The sequence below is a fragment of the Octodon degus genome, unplaced genomic scaffold (genome assembly GCF_000260255.1).
Source record: "Octodon degus isolate 3935 unplaced genomic scaffold, OctDeg1.0 scaffold00100, whole genome shotgun sequence".
In the NCBI taxonomy this organism is placed as follows: Eukaryota; Metazoa; Chordata; class Mammalia; order Rodentia; family Octodontidae; genus Octodon; species Octodon degus.
The window spans coordinates 9,770-22,298 of record NW_004524676.1 but is presented as its reverse complement, the minus strand read 5'-3'; the positions used below and the strand labels follow the sequence as shown (position 1 = coordinate 22,298).

General features: G+C 44.7%; 1 protein-coding gene across 1 annotated transcript in view; it reads right to left on the bottom strand.

The window, feature by feature from the left end:
* Muc19 (mucin 19, oligomeric) overlaps window positions 1-12,529 on the bottom strand; it is a gene marked incomplete at its 5' end in the record, with an annotated part of 29,005 nt that overhangs the window by 15,361 nt on the left and 1,115 nt on the right. Inside the window, 5 exons of the mRNA XM_012516307.1 lie at window positions 1,457-1,510; window positions 7,323-7,342; window positions 9,185-9,229; window positions 9,613-9,666; window positions 11,702-11,746. Of these exons, the coding sequence (XP_012371761.1) occupies window positions 1,457-1,510; window positions 7,323-7,342; window positions 9,185-9,229; window positions 9,613-9,666; window positions 11,702-11,746 (218 nt within the window). The remainder of the gene's footprint in view (window positions 1-1,456; window positions 1,511-7,322; window positions 7,343-9,184; window positions 9,230-9,612; window positions 9,667-11,701; window positions 11,747-12,529) is intronic.

Sequence of the window (12,529 nt, the reverse complement as noted above, 5' to 3'; positions counted from 1 at the left end):
CTCTCTCTCTCTCTCTCTCTCTCTCTCTCTCTCTCTCTCTCACACACACACACACACACACACACACACACACGATCCCCACTCTATACCACAAATTTTCACCTTTTCTCCATCCTCTCCCAGGGTTTTTACTGACTCCTATGGAAGGTGTAGCTTCTGGCAGAGAGAAAAGAAACAGGTGAAAGATGAAGGTGTAGGAAGAAGGGAAAACACACCCTGGAGAAGAGTGAAGGGAAATGCATCTTTTCTGACCTTACTTCCAGGGAGAGCTTCCACAGCTTGGTAACCTACCTGGAGTGGACTTGCCAGGCGCAGTGGTTTGGCTCGACATCACATGAGTGTTGCCTGAAAAAGAAATCCATGCAATCCGCACAAAGAAACATTTGTGATGAAATAATTTCAACATAAAATCAGTGTATGTTTCTGGGGCTGAAACATGCAGCAGAACTTCTGCTCATGCTAAGCACTTTGTCTACTTGGTGGTTCAATGAGCAGCGTGTCCTTCCATTGTCCTTTCTGTTCCTGAATTAGATCAAGTATCTTCCCCATGTATTGATCTCTCACTTCATTTATTAAACAGGTATTGAGCCCTGTTTAGTACAAGCAATCAGTGAACAGTATCATGGAAGACTTTTCTATAGAAGCTTGTCTTAGGGTAGGCGTGCTCAGTGAATACAAAAACTCCTCAAATGGAAGACACAGAAGTTTATAAAAATCTTACCTTCAGTGACTTGTGTATTTGATGCACCAGATGTGGTTCCTGGTGGTTCAAAGTAAGAAAGTGATTCAAGTAGGATTTGACCTTTGTTCAATCACTCAGGCAACGGTCAGGGAGATAGCTCAGTAGAATAAATGCTTGCCTGGCAAGCGCAAGAGCCTGAGTTCAATCCCCAGTTCCGCAAAAACAAACAAACAAAAAACCCCAAAGACAAATCACTCAGGCAACCATTAAGCAACATTTTAATATTTATAGCTCAAGAAAGAGGTAAAATGGGACGGGCAAATAATTTCTTATTTCATTTGAGGTCTTCTGTTTACATGAGAATAGGCTTTCTGTGCCAGTCTACACTCTGGTTGCTAACATCTGTAATATATAACAGGTTAATATCTATGGAACTACTACTTCTACCATCTCCAGGCATCTAAACCAACAGTCCAGACCTCAGAAGAGGCTGGGCCAGAGACCTCTCAGGAGTGTGTGTGTGACAACAAGTTGGCTACTTGGGGTCATGGGCAGGTGCACCAGCTCTTCCTACACTACGATCTTTTAGATCCAGAGGAAACTCATGATGGGAGTGCTAACATCTGGTTGCTGATTTCATCACAGTGGCTCTGATGGTCCTAAGCAAGCTTTGGGCTCTAAAAGAGGAAATAAGGAATGTGGGAAATCCTTCAGGGCTGCCTATTCCTTCTTGAGGTTAAATAAGGGTGACTGCCTTTGAAAGTACTCATTTACCTGTAATGGAACTTCCAGGTTCAACAGTCGTTCCAGAGACCACTCCTTGGGTACCTAGAACGACAAGAAGGAAAGGATTGACATCATTTCCTTTGTGTTAACACTTGAAAAGAGAACCAGACACTTGCTCTGACTCATAGAAGAGCTATTTTAGCATTCTTCATATACTTTTCCATGAGTATATTTTTCCAAAGTTGATAAACCAGAAAGGCTAAGCTCTCAGAAGTCTCCTTGTCCTGGATTTGGGTAAGTATCAGGGACATATTTGTATTATTTCATGTTTACTTATTTGCCTGTCAGAGACTTGGCTCCTTGTTGTACTGGTCTTGGCTCCAAAAGAAAAAAGAATATTTTGCTATACAGAAATGTAAGCTCTGATATCTGGAGTTTGGGGGAATGACAAAGACTTCCACAGGCAAAAGGTATTGATATTCTAAATAGGTATCGATCACCTTGAAGCCAGAAAAGTCACTGACCCAACTCCTTACAGTAAAAGCCCCTGTTCTGTATTCATGCCCACTTGCTATGTGACTTGATTCCCCATTTCATTCTGGATTTAATCAATTTTACCTGAGCAATTGTGCTTGTAATCTTGTTGGTTGACCATACTTTTGTCCCACCTCATGCTCACCTAGTGCGGTCTCTCCCACGTTTTCCACCTTTAGACTCAGCTCACCTCATGGTTTTTCTCTATAAAAATCCCCAGAAAAGCCAAGATTCTGGGGTAACTCATTTGGGTCCCCTTTCTGTCCTTCTCTTGGACAGGAGCTTTCTTTCCCCAAATATATTCTACTCTTAACCTCTGTTGTTCCTAAAATTCATTCTCTGGTTTTAGAAACCATGAACTCTTCCAGGGTGTATTTCAGAGTGGGACTTTCATTTTCCTATATCATTACTGTTTCACTGATTGCTGAGAAAGTTAAAGCCTCTGAAAAAGGGGTGAAAAATGGTGAGGGTATGAGAGGTTTGCCAGGGAGACAACTGCTTTAGTGTCCTTCCCAGCTTGTTGATTGACTCAAGTTGATGTCCTCAGGGGCAGCTTTCCTTGAAATATTACAGCCTCAGAAGCAAATAGAAAAACTCCTCTCCACTTTAGAGAAAAGCTCTATAATGTCAATGTGAATAATTAGTTAATGAAAATTATACCAAAATAAAAACTTACTTTAAAGCTCCACAACAATAAATAATTCAGAGCAGAAGTATGAGCAAGTGAAGATTTGGGGGTTTTCATTATTTATTGTTGGGGTCTGATAGCTAATTGATAGCTTATTAGAGGAAATGGAGCCTATAAATAATTCTTCAAAATCGTGGCTTTTAAAAGGCAAACCAAAATGAACTCCTTATCAAGAGAGATGAGCCAAGATGAAGCCATTATATCAGGTAGCATAATTTAAAATGTATCACCTATTTGTTGGGGACCAGGCTATGGCATAGACTACGAGGGGCCCCAACTATGTGATTTAAGAAACAACCCCCCCCCCACACACACACACCAGAGATCGCTGTGTGACTCTGCTTCCTGGCTTCCTGGCTTCAGGAAGGAGGAGTATGTGGAAGGCCACATGCCTCCTGGCTCGGGGCAGAATGCTAGCACCCACTCCTAAGGCAGGATAGCATCCGCTTGAGGGTAATTGTCAAAACACAGGCCTTTGGGTTCAGAGAAAAACAGCTTCCTCATTAAACCAATGTCTACCCACCCACTTCCATGGTTACTGTTCCAGAAAATGAAAGGAGTCCTTTCCCGCCCCCGAACTTCTTGCTAGCCAATAAAAGCCACCCAACCATGGAGATAGGCAGAGGCAAACTCCTCCTGTTCCCCCTTTCACCCAGAAATCTGCATCTTTCTCTGTCTTTATTATTCTCCATCATAGCTCCCCCTAAAGGTGTTCAAGGGTCTGATCAACCTTCAGTATACATGAAGGCAGAGAAGCTGTTCTCATAGCCAAGTGACAGAAACATTGGACAAACTAGTTAAATCACCTAAGAATTGAGAATGAAAAATGTCAGCTCAAAATGAATCTTAATTATATTAAGATTGTCCTTATATTCCTTATATTCCTTACTTTGAATAAACTTTTTAATAAAAAATACTATGAAATTTAGGTTAGATATACTGATTATATATATATATATATATATATATACACACACACACATATATATATGTATTTGGTACAGGGTCTCACTATGCAGCTCAGACTCTTAGTGATCCTCCTGTCCCAGCATCCCCAGCACTGGGATTACAAGTGTACGCCACCACACTTGGTCTCAGTGGCCGCCCCAGAGTGCCTAGGGGTGGGGCCAGTGCAGCATGTGGTGCCGGGGGATTGAACCCAAGTCCCTGTGCCTGCCTAAGCAGGCACTTAGACTGCTGAGCTAACTTGCCAGCCCCTGATTACTCTCATCACTGTTTTTGATCAGGTGATAGACTTTCCAGGTAAGAGTTTTGCCTGTGGCTACTGAAAGTCTGGGGCCCAGCCTGACACCCCCTAGCCCCCAGCCTGATGGCCAGCAGAAGCACTGCCCTCTGCAGAAACTCAGCTTAGCCCATGAGGCTGCCATCCACAAACACAAGACAGGAGATATGCACACAAGGAATTCTGTAGGACCTGTTAATTGCATCCCCCTAGGTTACAAGGCTGCCCAAAAGCTTGAACCACAGGTGTTTGTTAAACCTTCCCCTTTTCCTCTTTGCATCCTGAGAGTGTTGGGCAGATAGCTTTGTCACTCTCTGCCTACCTACTCCTAGGTAATTAAACATACACCCAGTTGTTTCCACAAAAGCCTGTTTCATGGAGCTACCATACTGAATTTGTAATAAGTGAGTGACAGGAATCAATATGTCAATTCTTTACCCACCACTAGAAGAAAACGGCTTCAGATGAGGTGAGGAAACTCAAGTTTTCTCAAAATGCCAAGACATTCATTCTAGGAATTTCTACAACTAGGGGCTACTCATACATGTTTTCTAGATACCATTTCATTTGAGCCCACAGAAAATTTAATGAGAAAAGTTTCAACAACACCATCATCATTTCCTTCAAATACCAATGAGAGAAGGAGAAAGCCTTTCTCTCCTAACAAACCAACAGATTCTCATGCCTTCAGTCCATGGTGGAGCCTCCTTGAGGCAGATGAAAAGAAGGTAAGAGTTGATTATCTGACTTAGTCACTAGGCCAAATCCTGGCTACCCACTAGCTTTTGTTCAAAAAGTGCTGCTCCCAGGAGGTATGAATACTAGGCACAGTTCACACAACTTTGTGTACTGGAAAGTAGGTAGGAGGCGTCAGTGTTTACCTGCAGTGGTTCCAACTCCAGTTATTCCGCTTTCTCCAGGGGAAGTTGTGACTGCTAAGAGAGAAAACACATCCAAGGAGCGTGGAATGAACCACGGTGAACCAAAAGGGACACGAATCATTGTATCACTGCCAGAAGTCTCAAAGAGGAGTCCTTGGGTACTACCAACTTAGCAGTGCGGGCAGTTTCCAGGGGCTACTGTTGTACCAGCGTCCACCCCAGAGGTACGTGCATCACAAAAGAATGGGACTCTTCACAGTGGCTAAGTTAAACAGGGCACCTCCATGGGTATGTCTCCACGCACCCAGAAATGGATTCACTTGCCATAACCACAATCTCTTCTCAGAGTGATGATAAATCAGCTCTATTTTCTTGCTTTCAACAAACCATAACAAGAAATAATGCCTTCAGTTTGAGGTACTTCTGCCTGAATTTGATTTGTTAAAAAAAAAAAACAAAACTGGTTTTGCCAAACCTCACCAGCTTCCCCCCCCCCCATTGTAGCAAACCCTGCTAAGAGGTACAAAAAGAATGCAAGGTTTGAATGTCCTGGCAGCTTGGAATGTCCAAGCACTTTCTACATGCACGCATAGGGCCTGGTTCCACAGAGCTCTTTTCTAGTTCACATACGTACACACATGCGTATGCCCACACCCACTGAAAATATTGTGGGTTACAGCTAAAATGTTAGTGATATTCAGAACAGTGTAGAAAAATTTCATCCCACTCCCAGATTGAAGCAGTCAAGAAGTTTCCAACAATTTTCCCCCTGATTCTAGAGACTGAACCCAGAGTCTCATGAATGCCAGGTAAGTGCACTACCACTGAGTTATATCTCCAGCCCTTTGTTACACTGCATATTTGTGGTAGGTAGGGCTGGCCTGGTATGTGGTGTCGGGGATCAAACCACGGTCCTTGCCCTTTGCCTAAGCTTGCCTAAGCAGCCACTTTAGACTGCTGAGCTGTCTTGCTGGCCCTTATACTGCATTTTGAGGCAGGGTCTTGCTAACTTACCCAGGTTGGCTTCAAATTTGTGATCCTCTTGCCCCAGTCTCCCAAGTAGCCACTATACCCAGCTCAGAGTTATTTCTAATAACCAACCTACTTTAGTTCACTTGGAACACCCCTAAACAAAAATGCAAGTTTTCTCAACAAAAGTTTATCAAGCAGTCCCAAGCACTAGCATCCCAAATCGTGGAGTAATATATTCTCACCTGTTTTTGGTCCAGTCCCAGTAGTACCAGGCTGCTCTGGGGAAGTTGTGGCCTCTGAGAAAAGAAACAGGAAAAGGATGAAATGTGGACCTTTGGAACACGAGGAGGAAACACCACATCAGGCGGCATTTTGCACTACAGCCCTCTTGTGGTTTATATCCAATGTCCTTCAAATGTACTGCATGCACTCGCAGATGGGTCTTGGGGAGTGACTGGGTCACGCGGCCATGGTACTCATTAGAAGATGAGCCCACTGATGGGGCTATAGCTAAATATGATGCTGGGAGAGGAGGCCCCTTCAGAGGAGGTGGGGTCATGGGGGTGTGGCCTAGCTAGCTGTCTCTTCTCTGCTCCCTCAATCTATCTCTCTGTCTCTGTCTCTCTCAGCTTCCCGGCTACCATGCCATGGACTATTCTCTGCAATGCCCCTTTGCCAAGCCGCTCTGCCAAAAGACCGTGGGCTGAAATCTACAAATTCATTAGACTTGTCAGCTTTGATTGTGTCTCAAAAACAAGGACGTAACTAAGACAAGCCTCAAAAGACATATGACATTCGAGGTTACATATAAGACATTTCTTTTTTATCAATCTACCTGGGTTCAGAACTTCTAGATATAATGGTTGCTCTTGAAAATTCCCCAGTGATGATTAAAATGCACAGAGAGCATTACTTCCCCAATTAATGTCAGAGGCGCCAGTGTGGCCCTGAAGCACAGGGCTGGGAAGCCCTTTCCTAAGGACTATCTCTGAAGAAAATGGAAAATAACTCCCTTATATTGCGTGCCCCAGGTTGGCCTAGAACAGATGTACTGTTACTAGGTTTCCCTTCCTAGGGTAAAAATAGGGCTTAAAATCACTGGCTCCCTTCAAGGGACCTATATCTCTGGTGTGCTAGAATAAAGAACAAAAGTACAGTTCTGCTACTGAGAACTAGAGCCTCTGATATAATATGGGGTATTTCCACCATCACTGCTTTTGTGAAGTTTTCCAGTGGAGGGAAATAGAAAAAAATAAACTACTACTTATTTTCGTTGTAATCAAGTATAACTAAATCCTAGGGAGCTGGAAGGTATGTGGCATGCTCCTGCTCTCTCTCCCTGACCCAGGAGCAGAAGGAAGGTTTCTGGGAACAGAGGACAGCCTGACAAAGACATCTGAAAGCCCAGAATTTCCAAGCAGAAGAACTACCCTGGTTAATAACATAATGTGGGTCTACAAAAAATACAGGCTTTTCTGTCATATGCCTGTCCATTTCTTATTCATGGCAGCGAGGGGACAGAGAAATAAGAGAGCTCCAGGCCCAAGGCTGAAAAATCCCACCTCCTGGTGGTCCAGCTCGTGTTGTCCTACTAACTCCTGATGAAGTTGTAGTCTCTGAAAAAAACAAAAACTATAAGCTGTAAAGACTGGACAGGATAGCTTGGACTCTCATACAAATGTATTCCGAAAGAACCATGTTAAGAATTCTGACCCATGTTGGTAGTTCCAGGTTCTGAGGTTTTGCCAGAGATTCCCGCAGTAGTCCCTGAAATAAGAGGAGGTTTGTAGTCAGTTGGTCAGTTTGCTGCCCTTGGTGAAATAGACTTAAGCTCTTAAATGAGAAAGGGTATCTTGTTTTTCCAGTATACCAATACATTTATTTATTGGGGCTTTCTAGTTTTAACAATTTATTTTACCATTCATCTATTCACACCTACCTGCCTACTTTGAAGAGTTATCTGCCTATTTTAATGGCTATTTGTCTTATTGTAATAAATTTCTTTTTATTTAAACATTCACCATATACTCTGATGACACCTTATTTCTATGCAGTACATTGTTCCCTTGGCAAATACATAGAGGGAGTCCATCACCACTGAGTGCCTCTTGTTAGGTTCAGTTATGGGGAAATAGATCTGCACCCAAACCTCCCACTGAAGCTCAGCAGATGGGCCCCAGCATGCCCTGATAACAGACATAAGGAGGAAACACTGTCTGAACTTCAATTTGGAGAACTTTGATGCTTCAGGAAAGATTTTGAGAGGAAGCTATCAGAAAACACAGATAAGGCCTCAACAGAGCTCACCTGTGATTAATCTACTGCTTGTCTCACGCTCTTCTACAGAAGTTGTGGCCTCTGAGAAGAGGAAAATAAGATAGAGCTTATTGGGGAAGATACTGTAGTTCTACACAGGGTGACCCTGAAGTAGAAATCTCATCACAGATGGGCTCCTGGAAGGTTCCCCCCATACCTTATTTTTTTATTGTTTATTTATTTTTTAAAAAAAATTTATTTGTGTGTGTGTGGCCAGTTCAGCCCACCAGGGGGCGGGGCTGGCTAGCATGTGGTACTGGGGGATTGAACCGTGGTCCCTGGGCTTTGCTAAGCTTGTTCCAAATAGGTGCTTTAGACCACTGAGCCATCTCACCAGCCCCTCCCCATACCTTATTGACTCAACTGTGTTGGCAATGGCAGTGGCGACAGTTGTCCCACAGACTAACCTAGTGATGGCTTGTTATGGTTTGTGTCTAGTTGTCCCCCCAAAGCCTCATGCAGTCATGGGCTGGACTTCTAGAGTTTGTGATTAACTCATGATCCACTGGGATTATGGATGATCCAAGGCCGGGATTACTACTGGGATTATGGGTGTGAGTGTTACACCCAGCCTGAGGCAGATAGCCTGAATGTAACTAAGAGAGACAGAGAGACAGACTTGCTCTCTGTTGCCATTGTTGCTGCTACACTTCCCATTTGTTCTCTGCTCTTTGCCACCACCATGAAAGGTTGCTCTCTGCCATGTGCCACTCTGCCTTAGAGCTAGCCAAGTATGGAGCTAAATAAACCTTTCCTTCCTTCATTTTGGGTGTCAGGTGTTTGTCCCAGCAATGAGAGAAGAGTAACTGAGACATGGCTGAAAAACAAAGGGTCTGCATTCATCTCCTAAAGATCTACCACCAGGAGGAATCTTAGCACATGTATCTCATTAGAACAACCCTTTCAGGGACCAGGGATATAGCTCAGTAACACACTGCCTGCCTGGAAACTGCAAGGTCCTGAGTTTGATCCAAAGAACAAGCCTTTCACTGCTTCCTGATGAGATGAGAATCTTGTGTTTCCTGTGAACCCATGTTATTAACAAAGCAGTTAAAACCCTAGTGTTCCTAAACGGAGGGCCCCGCCCATGGAATTCCATCTATTCCATGACATGGAGCAAGGTGGCCTTCTCCCAAGCTCACCTGTCAGAATCCCAGTTGTGTGGCTTCTCAGAGTCGTGGTGGTGCCTATGGGGGGAAGAGACCAGAAAAGTATTTTAATGCACCCAGAGCTTGGAATGATACCTGCTGTCGGTGCTTCATTAATTAAGCCTTTATGAGGATTCGATGCCTCTAGCACTCACGCTGCTTTCCCCTCTTCCTAGAAACACATTCCTTAGCTCCCCCAAACCTTAGTAATGTGTGTGACATCATGGGAGAAGCCCTCTCACCAACTCAAAGCACAATTTTGCAAAGTGACAGATGTGAGTCTAGATGTGGGTGTGAGTGCTTCCCCAGAATACGCTCAGCATAAGAAAATACTAAAAGCAACTGCACGCTATTCACCAGGAAAGGCGAGCCCGTGGAGAGCCACAGCCTATGCCGACTCACCGCGAACTTCCCAGCCTCACCTGCTCTGGATGCGTTCCCAAGAGTGCTGCTGCCTTGTGCCACAGTTGTGGCCTCTGTAGGGGGAAAATGATGGATGTTGAGGCTTGAGGACTTAGGCTGCTGGGGAGAAGATTATGCTGCTGTTCGTCAAAGAGGGTCTTCCAAGGGTACTATGATCCTGAGTAAGTATGAAGTCCTTCTTATGAACCTACTTGCAGGGAAACTTCTCAATATATTGACAGTCCTAGAGAATTCCCCTGTAACACCTCACACAAGAAAAACAAAGGGCTCATCACTGACACTATGTGGCCGCGTGCCCTTGAATCAGGGGAAGAGCTCTCCTGAGCACCTTGGCCAGGGAGGGGACTGGAGTCTACAGGCCACCAGCGCATCCCCCCGCCCCCATCACTGTTGGTGCTGCAGCTCCCCACCCAGCTCATACAGCACAGAAAGCCTGCTTACCTTCCAGACCCAGGAAGACAGAAAACAAAGTGAACGAGAGAGTCGTGGCTCTAAATTTGACTCCTCAAGGACTTAAAAATGTTTCCTTTTGAGGCACAGACTCACTATACAGTTCAAGCTGGCCTTGAGCTCACTGTGTAGCCCATGCCGGTCTTGAACTTGCAATGATCCTCCTGCCTCATTCTCCTGAGTGCTGCGATTACAGGCGTGCACTACCACGCCTGGCTCAAATGTTTAAAATAGCAAGACTCTCAAGTGGTAAGATTTAGTCCTGCTTCCTAGCTTGGACCTGTGACCTGCTGCCCCCAGGTGAAGCGTGGAGGTACCCATAACAAAGGAAAAGAGCTTCAATCAGTACATTTCTTCATTCCACTAATACTTTTCATGAATTTCTGTCTGTGTAACATTGTGTTAGGCCCTTGGGTTTTATCAGCGAGCAAAAATTTAAAGCTCTCTTCCGTAATGTAGCTCACACTCTAGCAGCCAGAGACCAGCAGTAAACACAAAGCAAATAAGCAAAGTGATTTGACTCCTCTCTAGAGCGTGTGGCATTTGTAATTTCACAGCATTAATGACTGAACAATTGTATAATCATCAGGGATCATAGCTATGATTCTGGAGTTCTACTAGAAGTTTTCAGGGAAATTCCAACCCTGCAAAAGAATGAATTGGCCACAACAGAAGTATGTATTAGCAGATGCAAACTGCCCTCTGAAATGTCTCTTCTGCAGTTCTTCTAGGAATATCAGAGTTAGTGTTAATAAAAACAAGGTGAGCTTCTGCCTTTGTTCTGCTCTGAATCCAATTCTGGTGGTACCAATACCTTTTTGTGAAAGTTGTAGTCTCAGGGAGCAGAGGGTATAACACTAAGTTCTAGGGATTCAGGACTTTTGCTGTGGTGTTGTGAGCACAATCCTATCAAGAAGCCATTTCCTCCGATTGGCTACAGAGATGGCATTGGTGCTATTTTCAACTACCGATATTAACAGGTGATGTTTGGACAGATGTCTCAGAGCTCAAGCACTGCCATGACGCTTAAGAACAAGTGGCAACACACTAAATCCATCATGGAAGCAGGTACCTGGCCTCAGAGCTAACATTCCAAAGGATAAATCACAGGCATCTTTTCAGGTCACCTCCTTGGACCGATTGTTCACAGCCGCATTGCCAACAGCTATTTCTGTACGCTAGATTTCACGGCTGTTTTCTTTCTCCTTGTACGCCTCCCTAGAGTTCCAGGAGTGAATACAGAGGGAGGCCAAAGGAAGACGAAGCTATGATTGTTACCACCTGTCACACCTGAGCGGCTGCGTCCGTGTCATCTATAAAGCATGCACACAGCACGTCGCACTCATGCGAGGATAAAACGTAGCTTATGTTCCATTTATGTGCTATTACCTGTGCTGGAAACTTCTGAAGTAGTTCTGACATCAGGAAAAATGACGGTGGTCTCTATTAAAAAAAAAAAAAATTCATGAACTTTAAGTAGGAACCTGTGGTCAAGGGGCCTAACAGAGGCAAATCCAGAGCGATTAACAATTTGCTCAGCCATGAGTAGTGAGTCTCCTCAGCCTTCGTGTCCCGTTCTTTGCTGTACTCCCAAGCAAGGAAGCAGCAGAACTCAGTCTCCAAGCAGTGCTCACTCACCTCTGGACAGCACTGCACGCGTGGTCCCTGTAGCGGTTGTGGCCTCTGAGAGAGGAAAAGAGGAAAAAAACTTGAGTTACTGCGTTCTGCGAAGGCCCTGCCCCGGGCTCCTCGGTGTGCTCGCTGATCTACCTGTGATGTAACTTCCAGTTTCAGGGGCTTGGCTTGAGACACTACCTGAAGTTCCTGCAATTAGGAAGAAATGGCCATGCTGTGATTTGAGAACTGCCTATTTAAAAGCCTGCTTTTCTTACCTGCCTTAAGAAGCTCCTAGGCTGGCCAGATAGCTTGGCAGATTACAGCACCTGTTTACACAGACACAGGGGCCAGGGGTCCGACCCCCCAGCCTGCTGTGCTGGCCCTGCCCCAGGGGCATGCAAAGACTAGGTGTGGTGGTGCATGCCTACAATCCCAGCACTTGGGAGACTGAGAAACAGGAGGATCACTACAAGTCTGATCTGTGTAATGAGACCTTGTAGATCCTGTTCTAAATACATTAAAAAAGAAAAAGGAAGTCTTTGAGATTTATTTATTTGGTATGGGATTTTACTATGCTGCTCAGACTCCTAGTGATCCTCCTGTCTGAGCCTCCCCAGCACTGGGATTACAGGCATGCCCCACCTCGCCTGGTTTCAGTGCCCACTGTGGTTCCAGGGCTGGCATTGCATGCAGTACCAGAGATCAAACTTTGGTCCTTACATGGGTCAGGCAAGTACTTAGACCACTGAGCTATCTCCCCACCCCCCTTCTTTGAGATTTCTTATATCAAGAATGAATTTGTATGTTTCCCGTGTAGTAGTTCTTTTTCCACAGCACAATTTTGGACAT